The sequence below is a fragment of the Bufo bufo genome, chromosome 10 (assembly GCF_905171765.1).
Source record: "Bufo bufo chromosome 10, aBufBuf1.1, whole genome shotgun sequence".
Classification (NCBI taxonomy): domain Eukaryota; kingdom Metazoa; phylum Chordata; class Amphibia; order Anura; family Bufonidae; genus Bufo; species Bufo bufo.
The window spans coordinates 131,370,083-131,393,632 of record NC_053398.1 but is presented as its reverse complement, the minus strand read 5'-3'; the positions used below and the strand labels follow the sequence as shown (position 1 = coordinate 131,393,632).

Here is a 23,550-nt window from a genome sequence, read left to right as displayed (position 1 = left end):
CTTAGAGGGACTGGGGGGTCATAGCCACATGTGATGTGACGCTGGACTCTTTGTAAATGTCACGGCCGCAGTGACCAGGCAGCAGTACGGACCGTCTCGTGAAAATACTTTCAGCATTCTCTTAAGTTCTCTGTTCTGCTGTGAGTCTCTGCAGTCTTTGGGGGAAGGGGGGTTACTTAGAGGGCATCTCAGTGAGGGGCCATTTCATAGGCCATTGCCCTGTGGGTGGCGCTTATGGGGCATGCTGGGGTCTGGGGAGGCAGTAAGAGGGCATCATGCTGTGTGTGGAGGCACTACGGGGGGGGGGGGCATCATGCTGTGTGCGGAGGCACTAAGGGGGGGCATCATGCTGTGTGTGGAGGCACTACGGGGGGGGGGGGGCATCATGCTGTGTGCGGAGGCACTAAGGGGGGGCATCATGCTGTGCGCGGAGGCACTAAGGGGGGGGCATCATGCTGTGCGTGGAGGCACTAAGAAGGGGGGGCATCATGCTGTGCGTGGAGGCACTAAGGGGGGGGGGGCATCATGCTGTGCGCGGAGGCACTAAGGGGGGGGCATCATGCTGTGCGCGGAGGCACTAAGGGGGGGCATCGTGCTGTGCGCAGAGGCACTAAGGGGGCATCATGCTGTGCGCGGAGGCACTAAGGGGGCATCATGCTGTGCGCGGAGGCACTAAGGGGGGGGGCATCATGCTGTGCGCGGAGGCACTAAGGCGGAGGCACTAAGGGGGGGCATCATGCTGTGCGCGGAGGCACTAAGGGGGGGCATCATGCTGTGCGCAGAGGCACTAAGGGGGCATCATGCTGTGCGCGGAGGCACTAAGGGGGCATCATGCTGTGCGCGGAGGCACTAAGGGGGGGGCATCATGCTGTGCGCGGAGGCACTAAGGGGGGGCATCATGCTGTGCGCGGAGGCACTAAGGGGGGGCATCATGCTGTGCGCGGAGGCACTAAGGCGGAGGCACTAAGGGGGGGGCATCATGCTGTGCGCGGAGGCACTAAGGGGGGGGCATTATGCTGTGCGCGGAGGCACTAAGGCGGAGGCACTAAGGGGGGGCATCATGCTGTGCGCGGAGGCACTAAGGGAGGGCATCATGCTGTGCGCGGAGGCACTAAGGGGGGGCATATTCCATTCCTTAAATACTCTGGGCTGCTAAGAAGAACCTGCTACTTCCAAAACCTTACTTTCCTGAAATATTTTATGCTGCTAAGAGGAACCAGTCCCTTCTACCGTGTAACTCTGTGAGCTCCCAATTGTCTCCATTGCCCTAGTAACAAAACGTTCACTGTCACCTACAGCCTTGTCCTCACTAACATCAGCACACTCCTCCTGAAATACTCTGTGCTGCCACATACACCCCTTTCCTCACTAACATCAAGAGATGACTATACAGGTTACTGCCTCCCTCCAGATCAGCATAATCCTCTCCTGAAACACTGTGCTTTTCTACAGCCTTGCTTGTTGTGACCTCTCACAGGAACATGCTGAAATGCTCTGTGCTGCTGCGGGATCTATTCATGGGTCAATACCCTCTTTGATTCTATTCATCTCTGCACATCTACTGGATTACTGGCTTCCAGGGGCCCCTCACAACCCACTCTGCTGCTGAGCCTGGATCTAAATACCCTGGACAAGTCAAAGCCTAGCTCGGGCTCTGCTGACATCCTCTGTGGTGCTGTGATTATTCTCATTAACATTTTGAGGAAGCAAAAAGACTGAACTGACTTTTAGAAGGTGCTCAGGCTGTACTATAACTCTATTATGAAGAACATTAAATGGGTTTTCTGAGTGTTTTATACTCTGTTTCGGTCATCATTATCTGACCGGTGGGGGATCGACTCCCGTCACCCCCCAACGATCAGCTGCATGAAGGTGCCGCAGCACTCCTCGCAGCTTGCCCTAGGCAACTGATGTCACTTTCATCGGTCATGTGTTCATTTACTTACATAGTATGGCTCCACCTGGTGTTCATTTACTTACATAGTATGGCTCCACGTGGTGTTCATTTACTTACATAGTATGGCTCCACGTGGTGTTCATTTACTGACATAGTATGGCTCCACCTGGTGTTCATTTGCTGACATAGTATGGCTCCACCTGGTGTTCATTTACTGACATAGTATGGCTCCACCTGGTGTTCATTTGCTGACATAGTATGGCTCCACCTGGTGTTCATTTACTGACATAGTATGGCTCCACCTGGTGTTCATTTACTGACATAGTATGGCTCCACCTGGTGTTTATTTGCTGACATAGTATGGCTCCACCTGGTGTTCATTTACTTACATAGTATGGCTCCACCTGGTGGTCATTTACTTACATAGTATGGCTCCACCTGGTGTTCATTTACTTACATAGTATGGCTCCACCTGGTGTTCATTTGCTGACATAGTATGGCTCCACCTGGTGTTCATTTACTGACATAGTATGGCTCCCCCTGGTGGTCATTTACTTACATAGTATGGCTCCACGTGGTGTTCATTTACTTACATAGTATGGCTCCACGTGGTGTTCATTTACTGACATAGTATGGCTCCACCTAGTGTTCATTTGCTGACATAGTATGGCTCCACCTGGTGTTTATTTACTGACATAGTATGGCTCCACCTGGTGTTCATTTGCTGACATAGTATGGCTTCACCTGGTGTTCATTTACTGACATAGTATGGCTCCACCTGGTGTTCATTTACTGACATAGTATGGCTCCACCTGGTGTTCATTTACTTACATAGTATGGCTCCACCTGGTGTTTATTTGCTGACATAGTATGGCTCCACCTGGTGTTCATTTACTTACATAGTATGGCTCCACCTGGTGGTCATTTACTTACATAGTATGGCTCCACCTGGTGTTCATTTACTTACATAGTATGGCTCCACCTGGTGGTCATTTACTTACATAGTATGGCTCCACCTGGTGGTCATTTACTTATAGTATGGCTCCACCTGGTGGTCATTTACTTACATAGTATGGCTCCACCTGGTGTTCATTTACTTACATAGTATGGCTCCACCTGGTGTTCATTTGCTGACATAGTATGGCTCCACCTGGTGTTCATTTACTGACATAGTATGGCTCCCCCTGGTGGTCATTTACTTACATAGTATGGCTCCACCTGGTGTTAACAGTGTGCAGCAATGTGCTTGTCCACCTAATGAGCTGAGTGCAGGTGGACGCACATGCTCAGTCATACTCCCACTGCCAGGTCTCTGCAGCGTAGCCAATGGAAATAAGGTTCTGCTTGTTAGGAGAGGAGCGAGCATCTGCAGTGAATGGCGGTATAGCTGAGAAGATTCCTTTTGCAGGGGTGATAAAATTGGACTATATTGTCAGCTGCCAGAGGGAGAAATATGGAAGCAAAAAATGATGAAAAAGTTACTTTATAGCTCCACAGATAACTCTAAAACGGCGATTAGCAGCATTTCAGGACTTTTGATGTGAAATGAGTCATGGAGCTCCCCTTTAAGGATGTCATTGTTCTCACCGTCTGAAGACTGAAGGTATCTAGAGACGATGTGACAATGACAAGCCGCTCATTAATGTCTGGAAACGGCACAGAAAGAGCTGTCAGCAGAACTCTTTGATGAGCCGATCGTGTACATGGCGCTCCTTTACTCCTCCTGTCAGAAACCCGATGTCTTAAATCACCCTCTTCTCTTGAGTCAGCTCTAAGGTTTGAAGGACGGGAACTTCAGAAATAATTGCATTCATAAAGTGCATTAATTTGTTAATCAGCCAGATTGGGACAGAACTAATGAAAGGCAGCGAGGTAGGATGGTAATGAGGCTGTAATTACCGTGATTAACTTTTATTTTTATCTGACACTCCACATCCTGTGACTTCTGACACAACATGGCCGACATCTCCCCAAGAGACATTTTATTTACCGTTCCTTTAATTTTTGCATAGTAAGTGGAGGAAATCAAAACTGTTCTGAAAGTTACTTTGTGACTAGACAGGGAAAAAAATCTGAAATTTCTGTGATGTTAAAACAGATCACTGCCTACCTTCCCCGTTACTGGGGGTCAATTGGCGCAGAAATTGCCTGTCCTTGGTGTGCTTGCCGCGCGCTGATGTCCTGCTTATCTTGTGGTGGGCTTCAGCTCATATGTAGCATGCTTATTAGTCTGAGCAGACAGATCTGCAGCACGAGCAGGTAGTAGAATTATACAGTGCAACTAAATTAACCCGGCCTGGTCACACAGGAGCGCGGCCTGGTGGAGATGCGCCGGGCACACAGGAGCGCGGCCTGGTGGAGATGCGCCGGACACACAGGAGCGCGGCCTGGTGGAGATGCGCCGGACACACAGGAGCGCGGCCTGGTGGAGATGCGCCGGACACACAGGAGCGCGGCCTGGTGGAGATGCGCCGGACACACAGGAGCGCGGCCTGGTGGAGATGCGCCGGACACACAGGAGCGCGGCCTGGTGGAGATGCGCCGGACACACAGGAGCGCGGCCTGGTGGAGATGCGCCGGACACACAGGAGCGCGGCCTGGTGGAGATGCGCCGGACACACAGGAGCGCGGCCTGTTACTGTACACTCCTTGAGGCTGCACCATATACTTGGGGGACAGGACAAGGGCATGCTGACACTTGGGGGACAGGACAAGGGCACGCTGACACTTGGGGGACAGGACAAGGGCACGCTGACACTTGGGGGACAGGATAATGACACGCTGACACTTGGGGGACAGGACAAGGGCACGCTGACACTTGGGGGACAGGACAAGGGCACGCTGACACTTGGGGGACAGGACAAGGGCACGCTGACACTTGGGGGACAGGACAGGGACACGCTGACACTTGGGGGACAGGACAAGGACACGCTGACACTTGGGGGACAGGACAAGGACACTTGGGGTTCAGAACGTTAGGAATGTGCGGCCTGTCCTGTGTAATCAGGTGATAATTATGGCTGTATATCCCTTTCAGCCAGTGACCTTTCAGAGCAGGTTTTCGGGCCTTTGTGTCGGTCTGCAGTAGATGTGTCTCTCGTAGAGACGGCGCTTAGAAGACAGAGCGGAATAATTAGTGCTTTCACGGCTCAGTAAGCGGGCACAAGCTCCCATGACTGATGGCTGAGAGTTCTGCTGAGAGAATGTCTGCAGCCTGGTGGAAGCTTCAGTTCGGAGCCGCTCGGGCTGAATACTAATTCCGGGCGCGTCTGCTGGCGATAAATGAGCTGTGATAGCGATGAACTTTATAATACTCTATTAGCACAGGCAGCGGATCATGGAAACACAGAAAGTTTTGCATCTCGTGTGTTAGTGCGGCGCCCTTCTTCTAGTCGCCTTGTAAATTAACCAGCTTTCTTGCCCTCCCTAGTCCTTGAGTCGTCCTCTTCTGCCGAGTTGTTGCGTTCTTATTCATCTTCGGTCACATCTCACTTCAGTGTCACAATATAATATGCCATCTTAATGGGGTTGTCCAGGTTTAGAAAAACATGGCTGCATGCTTCCTTAAACAGCGCCACACGTGTGTGCAGGCTGTGTCTGGTGTTGCAATATCGCGCGCCATATTTGTAAGACATCTATCCCTTTTTATATTTCTTCATCCTGTGATTTGTAAAATGTGTTCATTATTTTTATTTTATTTTTTTCTCTCTCCAGTGAAAATCACAGTTCTGAATTTTCAGAGTCCGACCACTGGCTTGTTTCCCACTGAGACTGTCGGCGACTGTAAGAAGGCCAAGATCCATGACAGTCTGTACTGTGCCGCCAGCTCCTGGGCCTTGGCCCTTGCCTACAGGTAATGCACATCTGGACCAGTACCATGTTGTCTTCCCTGATCCAAGGGTCAGTTCTCTGATGTTTGTAGGAGTCCCCTTTGTACTCCCAGTTTCCACCAGGATCAGCAAGGGGAGAGGGTCCAGTGGGGCCGAAATGAGAAGGGGGCCGATCAGGATTGGTATTGAAACGGGTCCACATTGGTAAGCGGCCACCAGGATCTGTATGAGAAGGATGCCCACCGAGATCAGAAAGGGCAGAGGGGCCACTGGGGCCGAAATGGGAAGGGGGCCGATCAGGATTGGTATTGAAACAGGTCCACATTGGAAAGCGGCCACCAGTATCTGTATGAGAAGGATGCCCACCGGGATCAGAAAGGGCAGGGGGGCCACTGGGGCCGAAATGGGAAGGGGGCCGATCAGGATTGGTATTGAAACAGGTCCACATTGGTAAGCGGCCACCGGGATCAGTATGGGAAAGGGTTCCGCTGGGATCAGGGTAGTAAGTGGGCCGATCAGGATTAGTACAGGAAGGGATCGACAGGATCGGTCTACAAAGAAGAGGGTCCCCTGGATTGGAGGGGGAGCACATGTATCCACAGGAATTAGTCGCAGGTTTTTTATTTTGCTGTTCAGACAATAATTGGGCACAGGATATAATGAATCTACTGCTGGGGACTTACCCTGCAGCCCAGGGCTGAGCTTTTGGTGCATTGTGCTGTAGATCATCTAGGGCTGGATATAGATCTGTACTTACCTCTATGGGAAGGTGACTTCATATTCTTATCCTGTCTGTGGGGACGTTGCGGCCACTATTCCTGCCTCCATGTGACCTCGAAGGAGAAGAGAAACGGCAAAGATTAGAATAGTGAAATACAATGTAATAAAACATGATGATATAAATCTTCTATATCAGTTTATGCTGGAAATTACTGCTGAGGTAAAATTCTGATGTCTAAAGCGAAGCTAAAGGGACTTCACTGTGCAGAGACTGAACAAGCAGGGAATGGAGAGATACTTCATCTCTGAAACCTGCTGAATGACAAATGCAGCTCTGGAGTATTATACAGGATGTAACTCAGGATCAGTACAGGATAAGTAATATAATATATGTTCACAGTGACTCCACAGGCAGAATAGTGAGTGCAGCTCTGGAGTATTATACAGGATGTAACTCAGGATCAGTACAGGATAAGTAATGTATGTACACAGTGACTGCACCAGCAGAATAGTGAGTGCAGCTCTGGAGTATAATACAGGATGTAGCCCAGGATCAGTACAGGATAAGTAATGTAATGTACACAGTGACTCCACCAGCAGAATAGTGTCACGTAGTGATGTGGGAGGGAACACCACACCGACAACAGGGAAAAGGAACTAGGCCTCAAAGCTAGGGAAAGGGAAACTGTCACCACCTATGGATACCCTAATCCTAGCCCTGACTCCTATCCGTATGAACGGACCTTAACGGTAGGATTGGTCATACACTGACCATGGAAACCCTAAATTGCCCTGGAATAGTGTCAGGGCTCGAGACGACCTGTTCCTTCCAATATGAAAGAACAAGCGTCTCCCTGAGGCCTAGTAACAAAAGACAGAGGGGAAACAACAAAATATAAAAGGGAAGTGACACTTAACTTCTGAAGTAAATGGACGAGCAGGGACTCAGAAGAGGACTACACACCAGCTCTTCCAAAACAAAACTGAAGCTATCAACCGCATAGCATGATGGGTGAAACCAGACTAAATAGGGGAGTTGGAATGACCACTAAGCTACACCTGAGATAAGAGGTATGGTCATTACCAGCAACAACACTGAAACAAGTGAAATCGAAGAGGCTGTCAGATCACTTCACGTGCCTCCAGTCTCTTAGATCTTCTGACCCCTGTCACATTAGAGACTGACAAATAGTGAGTGCAGCTCTGGAGTATAATACAGGATGTGTCTCTGGATCAGTGCAGGATAAGTAATGTATGTACACAGTGACTCCACCAGCAGAATAGTGAGTGCAGCTCTGGAGTATAATACAGGATGTGTCTCTGGATCAGTACAGGATAAGTATTGTATGTAACAGTGACTCCACTAGCAGAATAGTGAGTGCAGCTCTGGAGTATAATACAGGATGTAACTCAGGATCAGTACAGGATAAGTAATGTATGTACACAGTGACTGCACCAGCAGAATAGTGAGTGCAGCTCTGGAGTATAATACAGGATGTGTCTCTGGATCAGTACAGGATAAGTAATGTATGTACACTGTGACTCCACCAGCAGAATAGTGAGTGCAGCTCTGGAGTATAATACAGGATGTGTCTCTGGATCAGTGCAGGATAAGTAATGTATTGCTCTTTGCCTTTCAGAGATCTTAGGATAATTTAATCTTTGTGACATTTTTCATGGGTTCCTGTCTCTTCTCATATCCACGATGAACATGAGGCCGGCGTCTCTTCGCTGTGGGATTGCGGTTATTGATCCGGCCGGTTTTGTGCTTCTCTGACGCTTCAGCATTCATTATACCTGATCTGCTGTATTTCTCGCAGTGGATTGGAGTGAGGTGGTGTTCGCAGCGTTCTGCCGCGGGCGCCGTCATCTGTCACATTACAATAATGTGTTATGTCGCCGGTGTCAATATAATGCTCGGCTCTTCTATCAGGACCACTGACATAAGGAATTCTCTCGCCCCTGAGAACACGGGGGAAGGTCATGGAAAGGCGAAACAAGTAATCGGATGAGGAGAACTAGATTGCATGCCTTCAGGACCGATTTAGCGTCTTTTTCAGTTGACAAGTCCCTTTCTATAGGATGCAGATACAGGTAGACAGGTGCCAGAGCATCCACTCTTTGTCGCCCCCTAATGGACCCTTCATGGTGCAGGCTGGATTATAATGCATCAGCCTTTCTTAAAGGGGTATTTCTTTTATAGAAAGCAGTGACAGATTGCTAGGTTACGGCATCACTTTGCGATGGGAAGGGGGGGGGGGGTTCTGACTGCTGGGACCCCCTACTATCCTCTTTTCTTTCTTTTTTTTTCCTGGACAGTAGCGTTCCCGGGCGCCAACTGTGCAGGGAATTCTAACAATGATGCACCCTTCAAATTGGCAGGGTCAATCAGAATTATTTTGTGGCATCTTACACCCCATTGACATCCATTATGGAAAAGTAGCAAGTTCTGCCCCCAAAACCCCAGAAATGAGCTGCCATCCAAGGAGTCTTGTGATTATTTATCCACTCTCTCATTGCCGTGTGTTTTTGTGCAGGATCATCTGGATTTCTGGATGCCAGATTAGAGGAATTTGACTATTTTAAAGGGGTTGTCCATGGTTTAGAACAGTCTTCTAAAAACAGCGCCACGCCTGTCCATTGTTCGTGTCTGGTATTGCCGCTCACATCCCTTGAAGTGACGAGGTCGATTTGCAATACCACTCATAACCTGTGGACAGGTGTGGCGCTGTTTTTGCAGAAAGCTGCCCGGTTTATATCATCTTAGCTCCTATAACTATAGCGCTGAATCCTGTTGGTGAATTATCAGAAGTTTTGTATTCTTGATTAACAGAAGTTTACTTAACCAGTTTTTTTTTTTATACATTTTTATGCAATGTTGAGCACATTAAGCCAATCTATTTTTTAGTCTACATTTCACAGCGGATGATTACTACTTTTTTTACGCCTATAATTTGCGGCTTGTCTTTACATTTAATTTCCTTGCGCTTAGATATACCTACCTGAAACGATGAGTACGTATCCCGCACGGCAGCCGTTACGATGCGGCCGCATATTGATACATTGTAATCTAAGGCTTGGAATTGTTTCTATTGTGTCAAGCGCTTTCAGTGTGATCCGCGACAGAGCGACGTTCTGCGACTGCCCGGCAATTACCGCCTTTACCGCTAATGTGTGTCTATTACCACATTACGGCCAATTCTTCTTTTGTGTGCGGCACAGTGCTCCAGGGATTAAAATAATGGCCTCCTAGGAAAATCTAAAATGGCGATACAAAGAGGATTGAGAGCTGAAGCCGCCATCTCCTATGACATCCGTATAGGTGGAGGTAATAACTGGTGCTCACTGCTCACGTAGAAATGTCTTCGTTGTCCTCAATGACGTCTATATAGACATATATCTGTTGAGTTGGGGAGCTCCGTGGTCTCCCAGTCATGTACTGGTCCGCAGTGTTTATCGGGTTAAGGGCTCATGCACACGGCCATAGTTTTGGTGCGCATTCGATCCGAGTTTTGCAGAGCAAAAGATGCGTCCGCATGTGTTGTCCGATCTGTGGATTTGCAAGTCCATTTTGCAGACAAGGATAGGACATTTCTGCAGGAGTGGAAAAAAAATGGCGGCATAAATTCACAGTATCCTTGTTTTGCGGATCCGCAATTTGCTGACCGCAGAACACTTGCGGCCTTGTGCATGAGCCCTCATGGCGATGGATCGCGGCTGTTTTATGCAGCTTCTTTGCTTTGCAATTCAATGTCCAAAGCCGTTGTGCGAAACTGGTGCTGAATAACTTGTTACATTGTGTTGTCAGATATAGCTGTAAACGTTCCGGAGCAAATAACGTTCTAGATCAGCATCTTCCTTTGTGTACAGCTCTCCGACATTTCCCACCGTCCTATACAGTGTCGTAATGACCACGTCTGTTGGCCTTCATTGTCTGAAGCCCATTGTCTTGCTGTTGAAGAGTCATAGGGATTCGTAGGGCCTAGAGCCAAACAGAGGAATGAGTTACCGCGCATGTGGTTTTTGGGGTCGGGCAGAAGGAGGCAGAGGGTTAAGTGTGTGCCACCTGCTAAGTATAGCAACAGACAAGTTCAATGACTATGGGTATTCGCGGACCGTAAGTCAGATCCCCAGCCACAAGGCAGCGTACTTGAGAAGAGCAGATAATCTGCATCATGTGTGGTGCAAAATATGAAAATGGGTATTTGTAAGATTATTCCAGCTTCATATGCAAACACATACCTGTAGAATTCCTTTAAATTGGTCTCATCCCCCAAAATTTGACAATACATGCAATATATATTGTTCTGTCCATAGACTAGCAAGCACAGGTGGACATAAAACAACTGTATGAGTCACGAGTCTCCGACTTTTCTGTTATCCTTTATACCATGTACGGTCGTGGCCAAAAGTTTTGAGAATTAGATAAATATTGGAAACTGGAAAAGTTGCTGCTTAAGTTTTTATAATAGCAATTTGCATATACTCCAGAATGTTATGAAGAGTGATCAGATGAATTGCATAGTCCTTCTTTGCCATGAAAATTAACTTAATCCCAAAAAAACCTTTCCACTGCATTTCATTGCTGTCATTAAAGGACCTGCTGAGATCATTTCAGTAATCGTCTTGTTAACTCAGGTGAGAATGTTGACGAGCACAAAGCTGGAGATCATTATGTCAGGCTGATTGGGTTAAAATGGCAGACTTGACATGTTAAAAGGAGGGTGATGCTTGAAATCATTGTTCTTCCATTGTGTGAGCACATCTGCACGCACAGTGAGGCGAAGACTTTTGGAAGATGGCCGGGTGTCAAGAAGGGCAGCAAAAAAGCCACTTCTCTCCAAAAAAAACATCAGGGACAGATTGATCTTCTGCAGAAAGTATGGTGAATGGACTGCTGAGGACTGGGGCAAAGTCATATTCTCCGATGAAGCCTCTTTCCGATTGTTTGGGGCATCTGGAAAAAGGCTTGTCCGGAGAAGAAAAGGTGAGCGCTACCATCAGTCCTGTGTCATGCCAACAGTAAAGCATCCTGAGACCGTTCATGTGTGGGGTTGCTTCTCATCCAAGGGAGTGGGCTCACTCACAATTTTGCCCAAAAACACAGCCATGAATAAAGAATGGCACCAGAACACCCTCCAACAGCAACTTCTTCCAACAATCCAACAACAGTTTGGTGAAGAACAATGCATTTTCCAGCACGATGGAGCACCGTGCCATAAGGCAAAAGTGATAACTAAGTGGCTCGGGGACCAAAACGTTGACATTTTGGGTCCATGGCCTGGAAACTCCCCAGATCTTAATCCCATTGAGAACTTGTGGTCAATCCTCAAGAGGCGAGTGGACAAACAAAAACCCACTAATTCTGACAAACTCCAAGAAGTGATTATGAAAGAATGGGTTGCTATCAGTCAGGAATCGGCCCAGAAGTTGATTGAGAGCATGCCCAGTCGGATTGCAGAAGTCCTGAAAAAGAAGGGCCAACACTGCAAATACTGACTCTTTGCATAAATGTCATGTAATTGTGGATAAAAGCCTTTGATACATATGAAGTGCGTGTAATTATATTTCACTACATCACAGAAACAACTGAAACAAAGATCTAAAAGCAGTTTAGCAGCAAACTTTGTGAAAACTAATATCTGTGTCATTCTCAAAACTTTTGGCCACGACTGTAGACAGACTCTGCTTACGATATGTTCATGATCAGAATGGATCTTTTCTGAGAGGTGGAACTTGTTTTTGATGTGGAATGGGGTTGTATTTTCAGAGTTGCAATCGCTCTTTGCTTATTTCAGGAACCTCCTGCAGCGAGCGCCCTGTAGAAATCCAAAGTCTAAGTAACTTGCTGGGGAAGAAGTGGATATGGGAGCGATGGTGGAAATTCTGTATTCCATTGGCTCTTTATTGCGGGAATGGAGTGAGGAGGGGTGGGGGCTCATGTCCCCCCCCCCATCCCCCAGCTTAAAGAGACGCTTGCGTTTAGCTCACGGACTCTTGCAGGTGCTCCAGCTTATGATGTGCTGTGGAGGAGCGAACAGCGGCTGCTGATGAATTATTTACAGCGTATTGACAGACTCTATAATACATTGAGATGATAATCGCTCTTCCCTTGCACAAATCTTGCGGCTGCAGGAATGTCGCTTTTCTTCCGCCACAGAGCGGCTAATTAGATTGCATTGTATAGTGAATATATATTTCCCATCCTCCTGCATAGATTTCTCCCCTTGAAGACTGGGGATGAACGTGCCCCGCAGTGGCCGCTCTCGTACTCGTCCTGTTTTGCCCTCTGTCTCAGCGGGACGACTGCAGTCTTCACACTGGCTCCATAGGCCGAGAGGCGAAGTAATCATTGCCACAATAAGCAGAGGAGAGCTTATCAAGAGGTTCTGCAGGAGAGCGCAGAGAGGAAGCGTAAAGATTAGGTAAAACGACATCTTCTGTTATCATTCGGCGCAGTGCCTGACAGAATTAAACATTTGCTACAGGCAGGAGGTAAAACTGCTATACAGTGCGTCCTGGGAAAGCTGGTGGAGTCACTGTGTACATACAATATATTACATATCCTATGTTATACTCCAGAGCTGCACTCACTATTCTGCGTGTGCAGTCACTGTGTACATTCATTACTTATCCTGTACTGATCCTGAGTTACATCCTGTATTCTACTCCAGAGCTGCACTCACTATTCTGCTGGTGCAGTCACTGTGTACATACATTACTTATCCTGTACTGATCCTGAGTTACATCCTATGTTATACTCCAGAGCTGCACTCACTATTCTGGTGCAGTCACTGTGTACATTCATTACTTATCCTGTACTGATCCTGAGTTACATCCTTTATTATACTCCAGAGCTGCACTCACTATTCTGCTGGTGGAGTCACTGTGTACATACATTACTTATCCTGTACTGATCCCGAGTTACATCCTGTATTATACTCCAGAGCTGTGCTCACTATTCTGCTGGTGCAGTCACTGTGTACATACATTACATTACTTATCCTGTACTGATCCTGAGTTACATCCTGTATTCTACTCCAGAGCTGCACTCACTATTCTGCTGGTGCAGTCACTGTGTACATACATTACTTATCCTGTATTCTACTCCAGAGCTGCACTCACTATTCTGCTGGTGGAGACACTGTGTACATACATTACTTATCCTGTACTGATCCTGAGGTACATCCTGTATTATACCCCAGGATAAGTAATGTATGTACACAGTGACTCCACCAGCAGAATAGTGAGTGCAGCTCTGGAGTATCACTACATACTGATGCAGCACTTTGATATGTTAGGTAAACCCTCACACGTCGCTGTGTCCTTGGTGTTAGCAGTTTGTTCCTGATAGGGTTTATATCAGTATTTACAGTAATGGACACACTCCAGCTGGTTTTATGCTCGCAGCACTGCGCCATTGTTCTTCCTTCCTCTCTATCTTATCGGTTTGGATCACTTTATAATTTTTATATGGTTTTGCTTCTGTTTGCTTTTTATCTCCGCATTCAGGCGCGTAGCTGATGATAAAGGACGGACACATGAGCTGGAGCACTCCGCCATCAAATGCATGAGAGGAATTCTGTACTGCTACATGCGGCAGGCAGATAAGGTAAGCGATGGCGCCAACCAGCCCGGAGAATCGGAGCCTGACGTCTTTCCAGTTTTATCTGTTTCTTAGAGATCTGAATAACATCCAGTATTGCAGCTGTTATAGCGGTCACCCAGCTTTCCCAGAGTCCTGAATGGCAGGCGTTCTGTATCCAGTATATGGCATATTTATTATACTCACTTATATGGCACTGACATATTCCACAGCGCTGTACAGACCTTGGCATCGCCTGCTATCCCCAGGGGAGCTCACAATGTAGGGTCCCTATCAGTATGTCGTTGATGTGTGGGAGGAAACCGGAGTACACGCAAACACAGGGAGAACATACAAACTCCATGCGGTTGTATTCAAACCCAGGACCCTAGTGCTGCAGGGCACCAGTGCTAACCACTGAGCCACCATGCTGCCCGTGGTTGATGTATTATAATATAAGGGGGCAATCCAGTGTAAGAGAAAGCAAATGATATGAAGTGTAATTCACCCCAAAACCTGAGTCTGGCACCGCAGGAAATACGGAGAGGTTACCTGTACCTAGTTAGGTGACTAATAACATAGTCGTCCAATATAAAATCAATGCGCTGGAATCCAATGAGTCGCCCGTCCTCCATGCAGAGGATTGGAGTTTGCAAACCTCTAAACGCAGAGTGAATTTCCTGCGCCCTATGAGCTGGCTGCATTCCATGCCCGGGAGCCATTTCCGTAATGTATTTCCCTTTTGTTCAGGTTTTTTTTTTTGTTCTCGCGCAGCATGCCCCATTAATCACCAGCAGCGGCGCAGAGCGGCCTTCCGAGGGCAGCGCAAATAAAAGCTGCAAAAAGGCAAACCGCTCCTGCGCACCCCCCCCCTATTAACCCCTTACCGCCTGGCTGTCGGAGGACTGCGCACTCGCCTGGTTAGGCTGATGCTTGGAGTTGTTGTGATTTAGCAGTTCCTTCGTTTTTTTTTCTGTTCCCGGAGAAGCTGGGTTCCATCATCACAGTTCCTACTGGAGTATATCCTTTTGAAGTAATCAGGTTTTACACATAGTTAAAGGTAAAATAGGCAATTGCTTAAAGGCTATGTACACTTGTGGAGGCAATTTTTTATGATTGCGTTTTTACTAATTTTTGTCTAAAAATAATTTTTTCAATTGGCCATTATTAAAAAATATTGAGCTGTTCTGTCACAAAGGCTTAGGCTACTTTCAGCATGCGTTTTTTTCAGGTCCGCGCGATTATTCACTACTTCCTCTTCTCTCAAAGATCTTCCAGTTATGCAGCACTAGTAGCATGCCGTATACTCCAAATATTCCTCTTTCCAATACAGCTCCTGTAGGAAAAGCGCACCAATAGTGTAGCACAGTATATGCTTCTCACCTGCACCTTTCCCTATTATACTCACGGGGGCAGGTGGAAATCGGGCACCTCAGACACAGTAAACACCACAAATAGATGTTCCTATTCCTTAGTAGTTCTGTATAACATAAAAGCTCCAATAGTGAAGAGCCGCTATTCAGTAGATACTCTTAAATGTAGGTGGGCACAAGCGATTATAACAAATAGCAGCCTATTGCTCCTGCCCAACCTGGGTTTCGCTCCAAAGCTTCATCAGGGGCGTAACCTAAAATCCCAATCCTTAAATGTGGATAGGAGGTCCTTAAAACCACCTGTCCACATTTAAGGATTGGGATTTTAGGTTACGCCCCTGATGAAGCTTTGGAGCGAAACCCGGGTTGGGCAGGAGCAATAGGCTGCTATTTGTTATAATCGCTTGTGTCCACCTACATTTGTGAGTATTATTAAAAAAGGTTTTATCTACTGAATAGCGGTTTTCACTATTGGAGCAGCCTGCGGATTTTCTTTCTTTTCCGTCATCTGAGGTGTAGATGGAGTCCTTATCTCTGCTCTCCGACATAATAAACACTCATTATAGCTCAGTTCTTATCTTACTGATAACAATGTGGCTTAAATAAGGGTTTATGACCTCTTAGTAGTTTAGAGATGAGGGTTATTAGATGATCGGCACAAAGTGAAAGTACCAGTCACACAGTTAGAAAAACAGTTAAGGCTACTTTCACACTAACGTTTTTTTGCGGATCCGTCGTGGATCTGCAAATAAATGCTTCCGTTACAATAATACCACCGCATGCATCCGTCATGAACGGATCCGTCCCCATTGACTTACATTGTGTGCCAGGACGAATCCGTTCATGGCGGATGCATGCGGTGGTATTATTGTAACGGAGGCATTTTTTGCAGATCCATGACGGACCTTAGTGTGACGCTGATGACGTCTTCTCTTTCGGTGACGTCATCGGCGCAGGCGCACTGAGGGAGTGCTGAGGAGGCGAGCGTCCTTCTCTCAGAGCGCCTGCGCCGAATGAAGACAGGCGCGGGATTTGAAATGCTGACAGGGCCAGCCGGAGGAGGAGAGCGCTCGCTGGCCCTGTCAATCAACAGGAGGAGGGGGCGTTTTTTTGTGGCGGCTACCAGCAAGTAGACGCCCTACTTGCTGGTAGTGAAGTGATTTGCATATTTTAAAAGATCGATTTTTTATGAAACGAAGCCACAGACCAAGGTAAGAGCCCTATAGAGGGGATAGTCGTTCAATAAGGATTTTAACAAGCCCAAAAATGAAAAATGTGTTTTGGGGGTGACAGAAGCCCTTTAACCTCTTAAGGACACATGACGTACCGGTACGTCATGTGTTGTTCCGATCACTGCCGCCCGGCCGGCAGTGATCGGAACAAGGTGCCTGCTCAAATCATTGAGCAGGCACCTAGGCTAAATGCGCGGGGGGGTCAATTCAGACCTGCGGTTTGATGCGCTTTTTGCAGTTTCTGATCCCCGCGGTCCCTGACCGCGAGGATCAGAAACTTTATAATGTCCAAAATATATCTGTATCCCCCCCCCTGCACCCGTGAGTGATTTTAGCCCGGTGGGAGGTGCAGGGGGAGGGGTGCGGGATGCGGGCGGTGCGGCAGGCGATCGCGATCCCCCGCCCGCCTCCCCTTGAATGATCGTTGGTGTTTAGTGGGTATACCAGGGTGCCAGCACATTGCTGGCACCCTGGTATAAACGGCTGACATCTGCGATGCGATGTCAGCCGTTTAACCCTTTCCATACAGCGGTCCGTAATGGAAAAGGTTAACAGCGCAGGGAGCTTCCTCCCTCTCCCATCGGGGGGCTGCTGTGCCTTTGCAGCCGCCCGATGGGAGAGGGAGAGAGCCCCCCTCAGCCCTGTGCTTACCCTTCCCCGTCTGCGCAGTTCTGACCAGTACTGAGCAGACGGGGAAGGTTCCCATGGCAACAGGACGCCTCTCAGGCGTCCTGCTGTCCATGGTGCTGAACAGATCTGTGCTAAAAGGCATAGATTTGTTCAGACAAGTGTAAAATACAGTACAGTACAATATATATTGTTCTGTACTGTATTATACAGACATCAGACCCACTGGATCTTCAAGAACCAAGTGGGTCTGGGTCAAAAAAAAAAGTGAAAAAAAAGTAAAAATCCAAAAACACATTTATCACTGATTTTAAAATGAAAAAAATAAAATTCCCTACACATGTTTGGTATCGCCGCGTCCGTAACGAGCTGATCTATAAAACGGTCATGTTACTTTACCCGAACGGTGAACGCCATAAAAATAAAAAATTAAAAACTATGATGAAATTGAAATTTTGCCCACCTTACTTCCCAAAAAAAGGTAATAAAAGTGATCAAAAAAGTCGCATGTACGCCAAAATTGTAACAATCAAACCGTCATCTCATCCCACAAAAATCATACCCTACCCAAGATAATCGCCCCAAAACTGAAAAAACTATGGCTCTTAGACTATGGAAACACTAAAACATGTTTTTTTTTGTTTCAAAAATGAAATCCTTGTGTAAAACTTACATAAATTAAAAAAAAGTATACATATTAGGTATCGCCGCGTCCGTATCGACCGGCTCTATAAAAATATCACATGATCTAACCCCTCAGATGACCACCGTAAAAAATTAAAAATAAAAACGGTGTAAAAAAAGCAATTTTTTTGTCATCTTACGTCACAAAAAGTGTAATAGCATGCGATCAAAAAGTCATATGCACCCCAAAATAGTGCCAATCAAACCGTCATCTCATCCCGCAAAAAATGAGACCCTACTTAAGATAATCGCCCAAAAACTGAAAAAACTATGGCTCTTAGACTATGGAGACACTAAAACATTTTTTTTGTTTTAAAAATGAAATCATTGTGTAAAACTTACATAAATAAAAATAATTGTATACATATTAGGTATCGCCGCGTCCGTGACAACCTGCTCTATAAAATTACCACATGATCTAACCTGTCAGATGAATGTTGTAAATAACAAAAAAAAAAAGTGCCAAAAAAGCTATTTCTTGTTACCTTGCCGCACAAAAAGTGTAATATAGAGCAACCAAAAATCATATGTACCCTAAACTAGTACCAACAAAACTTCCACCCTATCCCGTAGTTTCTAAAATGGGGTCACTTTTTTGGAGTTTCTACTCTAGGGGTGCATCAGGGGGGGCTTCAAATGGGACATGGTGTCAAAAAAACCAGTCCAGCAAAATCTGCCTTCCAAAAACCATATGGCATTCCTTTCCTTCTGCACCCTGCCGTGTGCCTGTACAGCTGTTTACGACCACATATGGGGTGTTTCTGTAAACTACAGAATCAGGGCCATAAATAATGAGTTTTGTTTGGCTGTTAACCCTTGCTTTGTAACTGAAAAAAAAAATATTAAAATGGAAAATCTGTCAAAAAAGTGAAATTTTGAAATTGTATCTCTATTTTCCATTAAATCTTGTGCAACACCTAAAGGGTTAACAAAGTTTGTAAAATCAGTTTTGAATACCTTGAGGGGTGTAGTTTCTTAGATGGGGTCACTTTTATGGAGTTTCTACTCTAGGGGTGCATCAGGGGGGCTTCAAATGGGACATGGTGCCAAAAAAACAGTCCAGCAAAATCTGCCTTCCAAAAACCAAACAGCGCACCTTTCACTCTACGCCCCGCTGTGTGGCCGTACAGTAGTTTACGGCCACATATTGGGTGTTTCTGTAAACGGCAGAGTCAGGGCAATAAAGATACAGTCTTGTTTGGCTGTTAACACTTGCTTTGTTAGTGGAAAAAATAGGTTAAAATGAAAAATTTGACAAAAAAATGAAATTCTCAAATTTCCTCCCCATTTGCCAATAACTCTTGTGCAACACCTAAAGGGTTAACAACGTATGCAAAATCAGTTTTGAATACCTTGAGGGGTGTAGTTTCTTAGATGAGGTCATTTTTGGGTGGTTTCTATTATGTAAGCCTCGCAAAGTCACTTGAGACCTGAACTGGTCCCTAAAAATTTAGTTTTTGTAAATTTCTGAAAAATTTCAAGATTTGCTTCTAAACTTCTAAGCCTTATAACATCCCCAAAAAATAAAATATCATTCCCAAACAAATTCAAACATGAAGTAGACATATGGGGAATGTAAAGTCATCACAATTTTTGGGGGTATTACTATGTATTACAGAAGTAGAGAAACTGAAACTTTGAAATTTGCTAATTTTTCAAATTTTTGGTTAAATAAGGTATTTTTTGGTGCAAAAAATAAAAAAAAATTGACTTCATTTTACCAGTGTCATGAAGTAAAATATGTGATGAAAAAACAATCTCAGAACGGCCTGGATAAGTCAAAGCGTTTTAAAGTTATCAGCACTTAAAGGGACTTTGGTCAGATTTGCAAAAAATGGCCTGGTCCTAAGGTGTAAAAAGGCTGTGTCCTTAAGGGGTTAATTCAACTTTTGCCGGCGGGTTTATTTTAGGACAGTTGCTATACATGTTAGTGCATTATACAAGGTTTGCGCCAGTTTTGTTTTTTAGACAATTAGTATCTTGTTATACATATCTGATGTTTGGCTGCACATAAATGTATTTCTTATGTAATTCGCGATCTTTGTGCACTACTTTCCTGTACTTTTTTGGGTGATTGCTCCCAATTTGTGGTTTTTGTACCTAATTTATGACGTTCATTAGTTTTAATATCACTTTTATGACATTTGCTATAGGTTATTATTCCTTTGTGACATGCAGCATCTTGTCTTCTAGGTTGAGCAGTTTAAGCAGGACCCCAGCCCACAGAAATGTCTCCATTCCATCTTCCACTTGGACACGGGGGACGAGATCTTGTCCTACGAGAATTATGGCCACATCCAGGTACGAGGCATTTTGCTGTTTTGCGAGCGACATCTGACGGGGTTATGTCTACTTTACTCCTAGCATTTATCTGTGTCCGGGACACTAAACCAGATGTCAGCGGCTTATAATAGTGCTGGAGTGTTATAAGGGGAGCAGCCACATATATGGATATAAATGTCACCAGAGATACATGATGTAAAGCAGTGATCATGGGGGGCATAGAGTCACTCATCTGACTGCAGAACGCTACAGTCAGCTTTTCCCAAGTCTGAAATGGCTGATAATAAGGACCAGCATATAGGTAGAGGGATTCTCCTGGCCTTAGATGGGAATGTGTGTCCCCCTGACCCAAACCAGTCCCGTGCGTGTTAGGGTGGAAGCCTTCATAGGTCATACTGATTGTATAATGAACCGTTATCAAAATTTAAACAAAACATGGCAGCACACTGTTATACATGCAAACAATAGAACTAGGGATTAGAGATTAGTCTGGATTACAGTGGTACTATACCTACTATACATGAAAAACAGAAGCTCTTCATGCACATTTTTGATCAAACATGTTGGGGCCATCTACCAACGTCAAGGTGGCTTCTACAGATGGGTACATAACTCTAACAGTACTTTCTCTCTTGGGCCTAACCTAAGCCTACAATGTTCAGGGCGGTGTAGGAACCGGCTATATAACAGTGTTCTGCCATGTTTTTTTTGCTCTTTATATGTTAGCTTTATGGATGTGCACCTGTGACTTTGGATGTGATGGTCTAAATTATTTTGCAGTTATGAAAACTGTTAGGTACCCATCTGCCGAAACCACCTTGACGTTGGTAAATGTGTGCGAAGAGCTTCCATTTTTCATGTATAGTACCACTGTAATCCAGAATAATCCCAATTTCCTAGTTATATTGTTTGCATGTATAACAGTATGCTGCCATATTTTGTTTCCTGTTTGTATGTTCTCTTCATGGATGTACACATGTGACTTTTGATGTGCTAGTCTAGATTTTCTTGCCGTTATGAAATTTATGTAATCCAATTTATGTTTAGTTCTTCATTATTTTTTTAAGATGTCTACTTGATGTCAATGAATGGGAACTTTTATGTTCACATTCAGATGCCAAAAACCCATAATGACTTCTCATAGTGGAAGTTATCCAGTCCACCTGATCCTCTGTAAGCTAAACAGAGTGGACTGATACATTTCATGTGCACTGATACATTGTGACAATCTATCAGGACACGAGAGAGATTTGTGCGGCTGATATGTTCTGCTCACAGAGAATTGTCTAGACTGGATACAACTGAAAAACCCTCGGCTGTGAGAAGGTTCTCAGCCCTTAGATATATTTCAAAATGACAGCAAGCAAAAACATTGAAAGACAAATTGTGGCACTCTGGAGAGCTGTTCATTTTGCATCCATTAAAGGCTATGGACACCTTTGCACTGAAGTTTTTGTATAGTTCATTTTCTTCCTTATTGCAAAATTAAGCAATTTAGTAAATATTCTTCATTAAAAATGTCCTATAATTTTGCTTCTGCAGAGTATGTGTAAATCCTTCACCTAGCTGCTGAATTTGCTAAACATCTTTTAGAATTCTCTCCTGGCTTATGATGGTTTTATCTACTCCTCCCTCCCTTCTTCCAGTGTTAGCAGCAGGGAGGGGGGGTGGGGGGGGGGAGGGGGTTTGTACAGATCAATGTAGAGATGGAAGCGTCCAAGTCTGCAGGGGGAAAGAGGGGGAATCACATAGACTGTGTATGAGTGCAGTGAGAGAAGAGAGAGCCCAGGGCAGACTCTGCAGGGAGGGGGAGAATCACATAGGTTGTGTATGTTGGGGATTTCTTGAGAGACGGGCGGGTCGCGTCCTTGGAGGACCTCCGGGCATCACAATTGGCTTTGAGTTGGACCCCCTTGCATTACTCTCATTTTTCATTTATAGGCCAAAAGTACCTCGCTAAAGCTAATAGAAATTTTATTCCCTCATGGTTCGATACTCTGGTAGCCTCGCACAAACCGGTGAGGAAGGTCATCTTGTTAATTTACAACAAACTGTTGCTGGAGGGTGTTCCTAGTAGACCGTCCTTCATTGGGAGGTGGGAGCAAGATTTAGGTATTACTTTATCAGATGAATCTGTCTCTTCACTACTGAGGAATTCTCACGGGTTCTCCAGATGCATCAGAATCCAGGAGAATTCCTTTAAACTGCTGACAAGATGGTACCGCACTCCAGAGGTGCTACATAGGATGGACCCTCTCACTTCCCCAGCCTGCTGGAGATGTCACGAAGAGGTTGGCACTGTCTCACATATATGGTGGTCGTGTCGGGGGGTCTCCCAGTTCTGGACCTCGCTTAGTGGGATACTACAGCAAATTTGTCCTTCGGCCCCTCCACTTTCTCCGACTCTGGTTCTTCTCAATGTACCATCAAAGGATTTCCCCTTGCATAAGTATTCTCTACTAGCTCATATGTTAACGGCTGCCAAACTTTTAATCCCTCTACATTGGCTCTCGACACATACTCCTTCAATTGAGGAATGGACCCAAAAGGTTCACGAGATCTGTAGGTTCGAAGAACTTACCAGTTGGGAGTCCCTCTCGCACGACAAATTTAATGATATGTGGAGACCGTGGTTGAGTTGGTTGGAAACAGAGTCGGGGAACTTGTGTCTTTCTACTGGGGTCTCTGTAAACTTTCCCCCTCCTTAGTAACTACCCATTTGTGCTATTCACTCTTTTTTATATATCATGCTTGCTCAATTTAACAATGGTCATGTCTCACTCTACATCAACATACCTTTCTACTGTTCCTAGCCTGCATCACCTAGGTCTTGTGGACTAGGGTGGTTGTGCCTCAGAGGTACCTGACCCTCCTTACACGACACACATACTACTCTTGGTAGGTCCGCCTGACTAGCTTAGCTAGCTTATCTTTATTCATTGCTTGAACATTTATGATAATGTACTTATATTCATTTCATTGTACTGCATATGCCTCCTCGATTGTTGGGCTGTTGCCCGCATTGTTATTGTCTTTTTTACCATGCTTGCCGTGATAAATAAAGATTTGTTAAAAAAAAAAAAAAAAAACATAGGTTGTGTATGAGAGTGGAGAGAAAGAAGAGAAAACCCATGGCAGACTCTGCAGAGGGAGAGAGGGGGAATCACACATAGTCTGTGTGTAAGTGTAGTGAGAGAAGGGAGAACCCCTCTGCAGGAGAAGGGAGGGGGGAATCACTCACTCCTTAGTATCACTGGCTCTTAATACAAGTGAGGGATGAGCAAAATGCAGGATAACCAACACTGGAGTCTTTTCAGTA

At 45.7% G+C, this 23,550-nt stretch overlaps 1 protein-coding gene across 4 annotated transcripts in view; it reads left to right on the top strand.

Moving 5' to 3' along the window:
* The window catches only part of PHKB (phosphorylase kinase regulatory subunit beta), a 130,399-nt gene that overhangs the window by 17,956 nt on the left and 88,893 nt on the right, over nucleotides 1-23,550 (top strand). For all 4 annotated transcript variants that reach the window (XM_040410496.1, XM_040410494.1, XM_040410497.1 and 1 more), the window contains 3 exons: nucleotides 5,612-5,750; nucleotides 13,960-14,059; nucleotides 20,142-20,249. In XM_040410496.1, coding sequence (XP_040266430.1) covers nucleotides 5,612-5,750; nucleotides 13,960-14,059; nucleotides 20,142-20,249 — 347 coding nt within the window. The remainder of the gene's footprint in view (nucleotides 1-5,611; nucleotides 5,751-13,959; nucleotides 14,060-20,141; nucleotides 20,250-23,550) is intronic.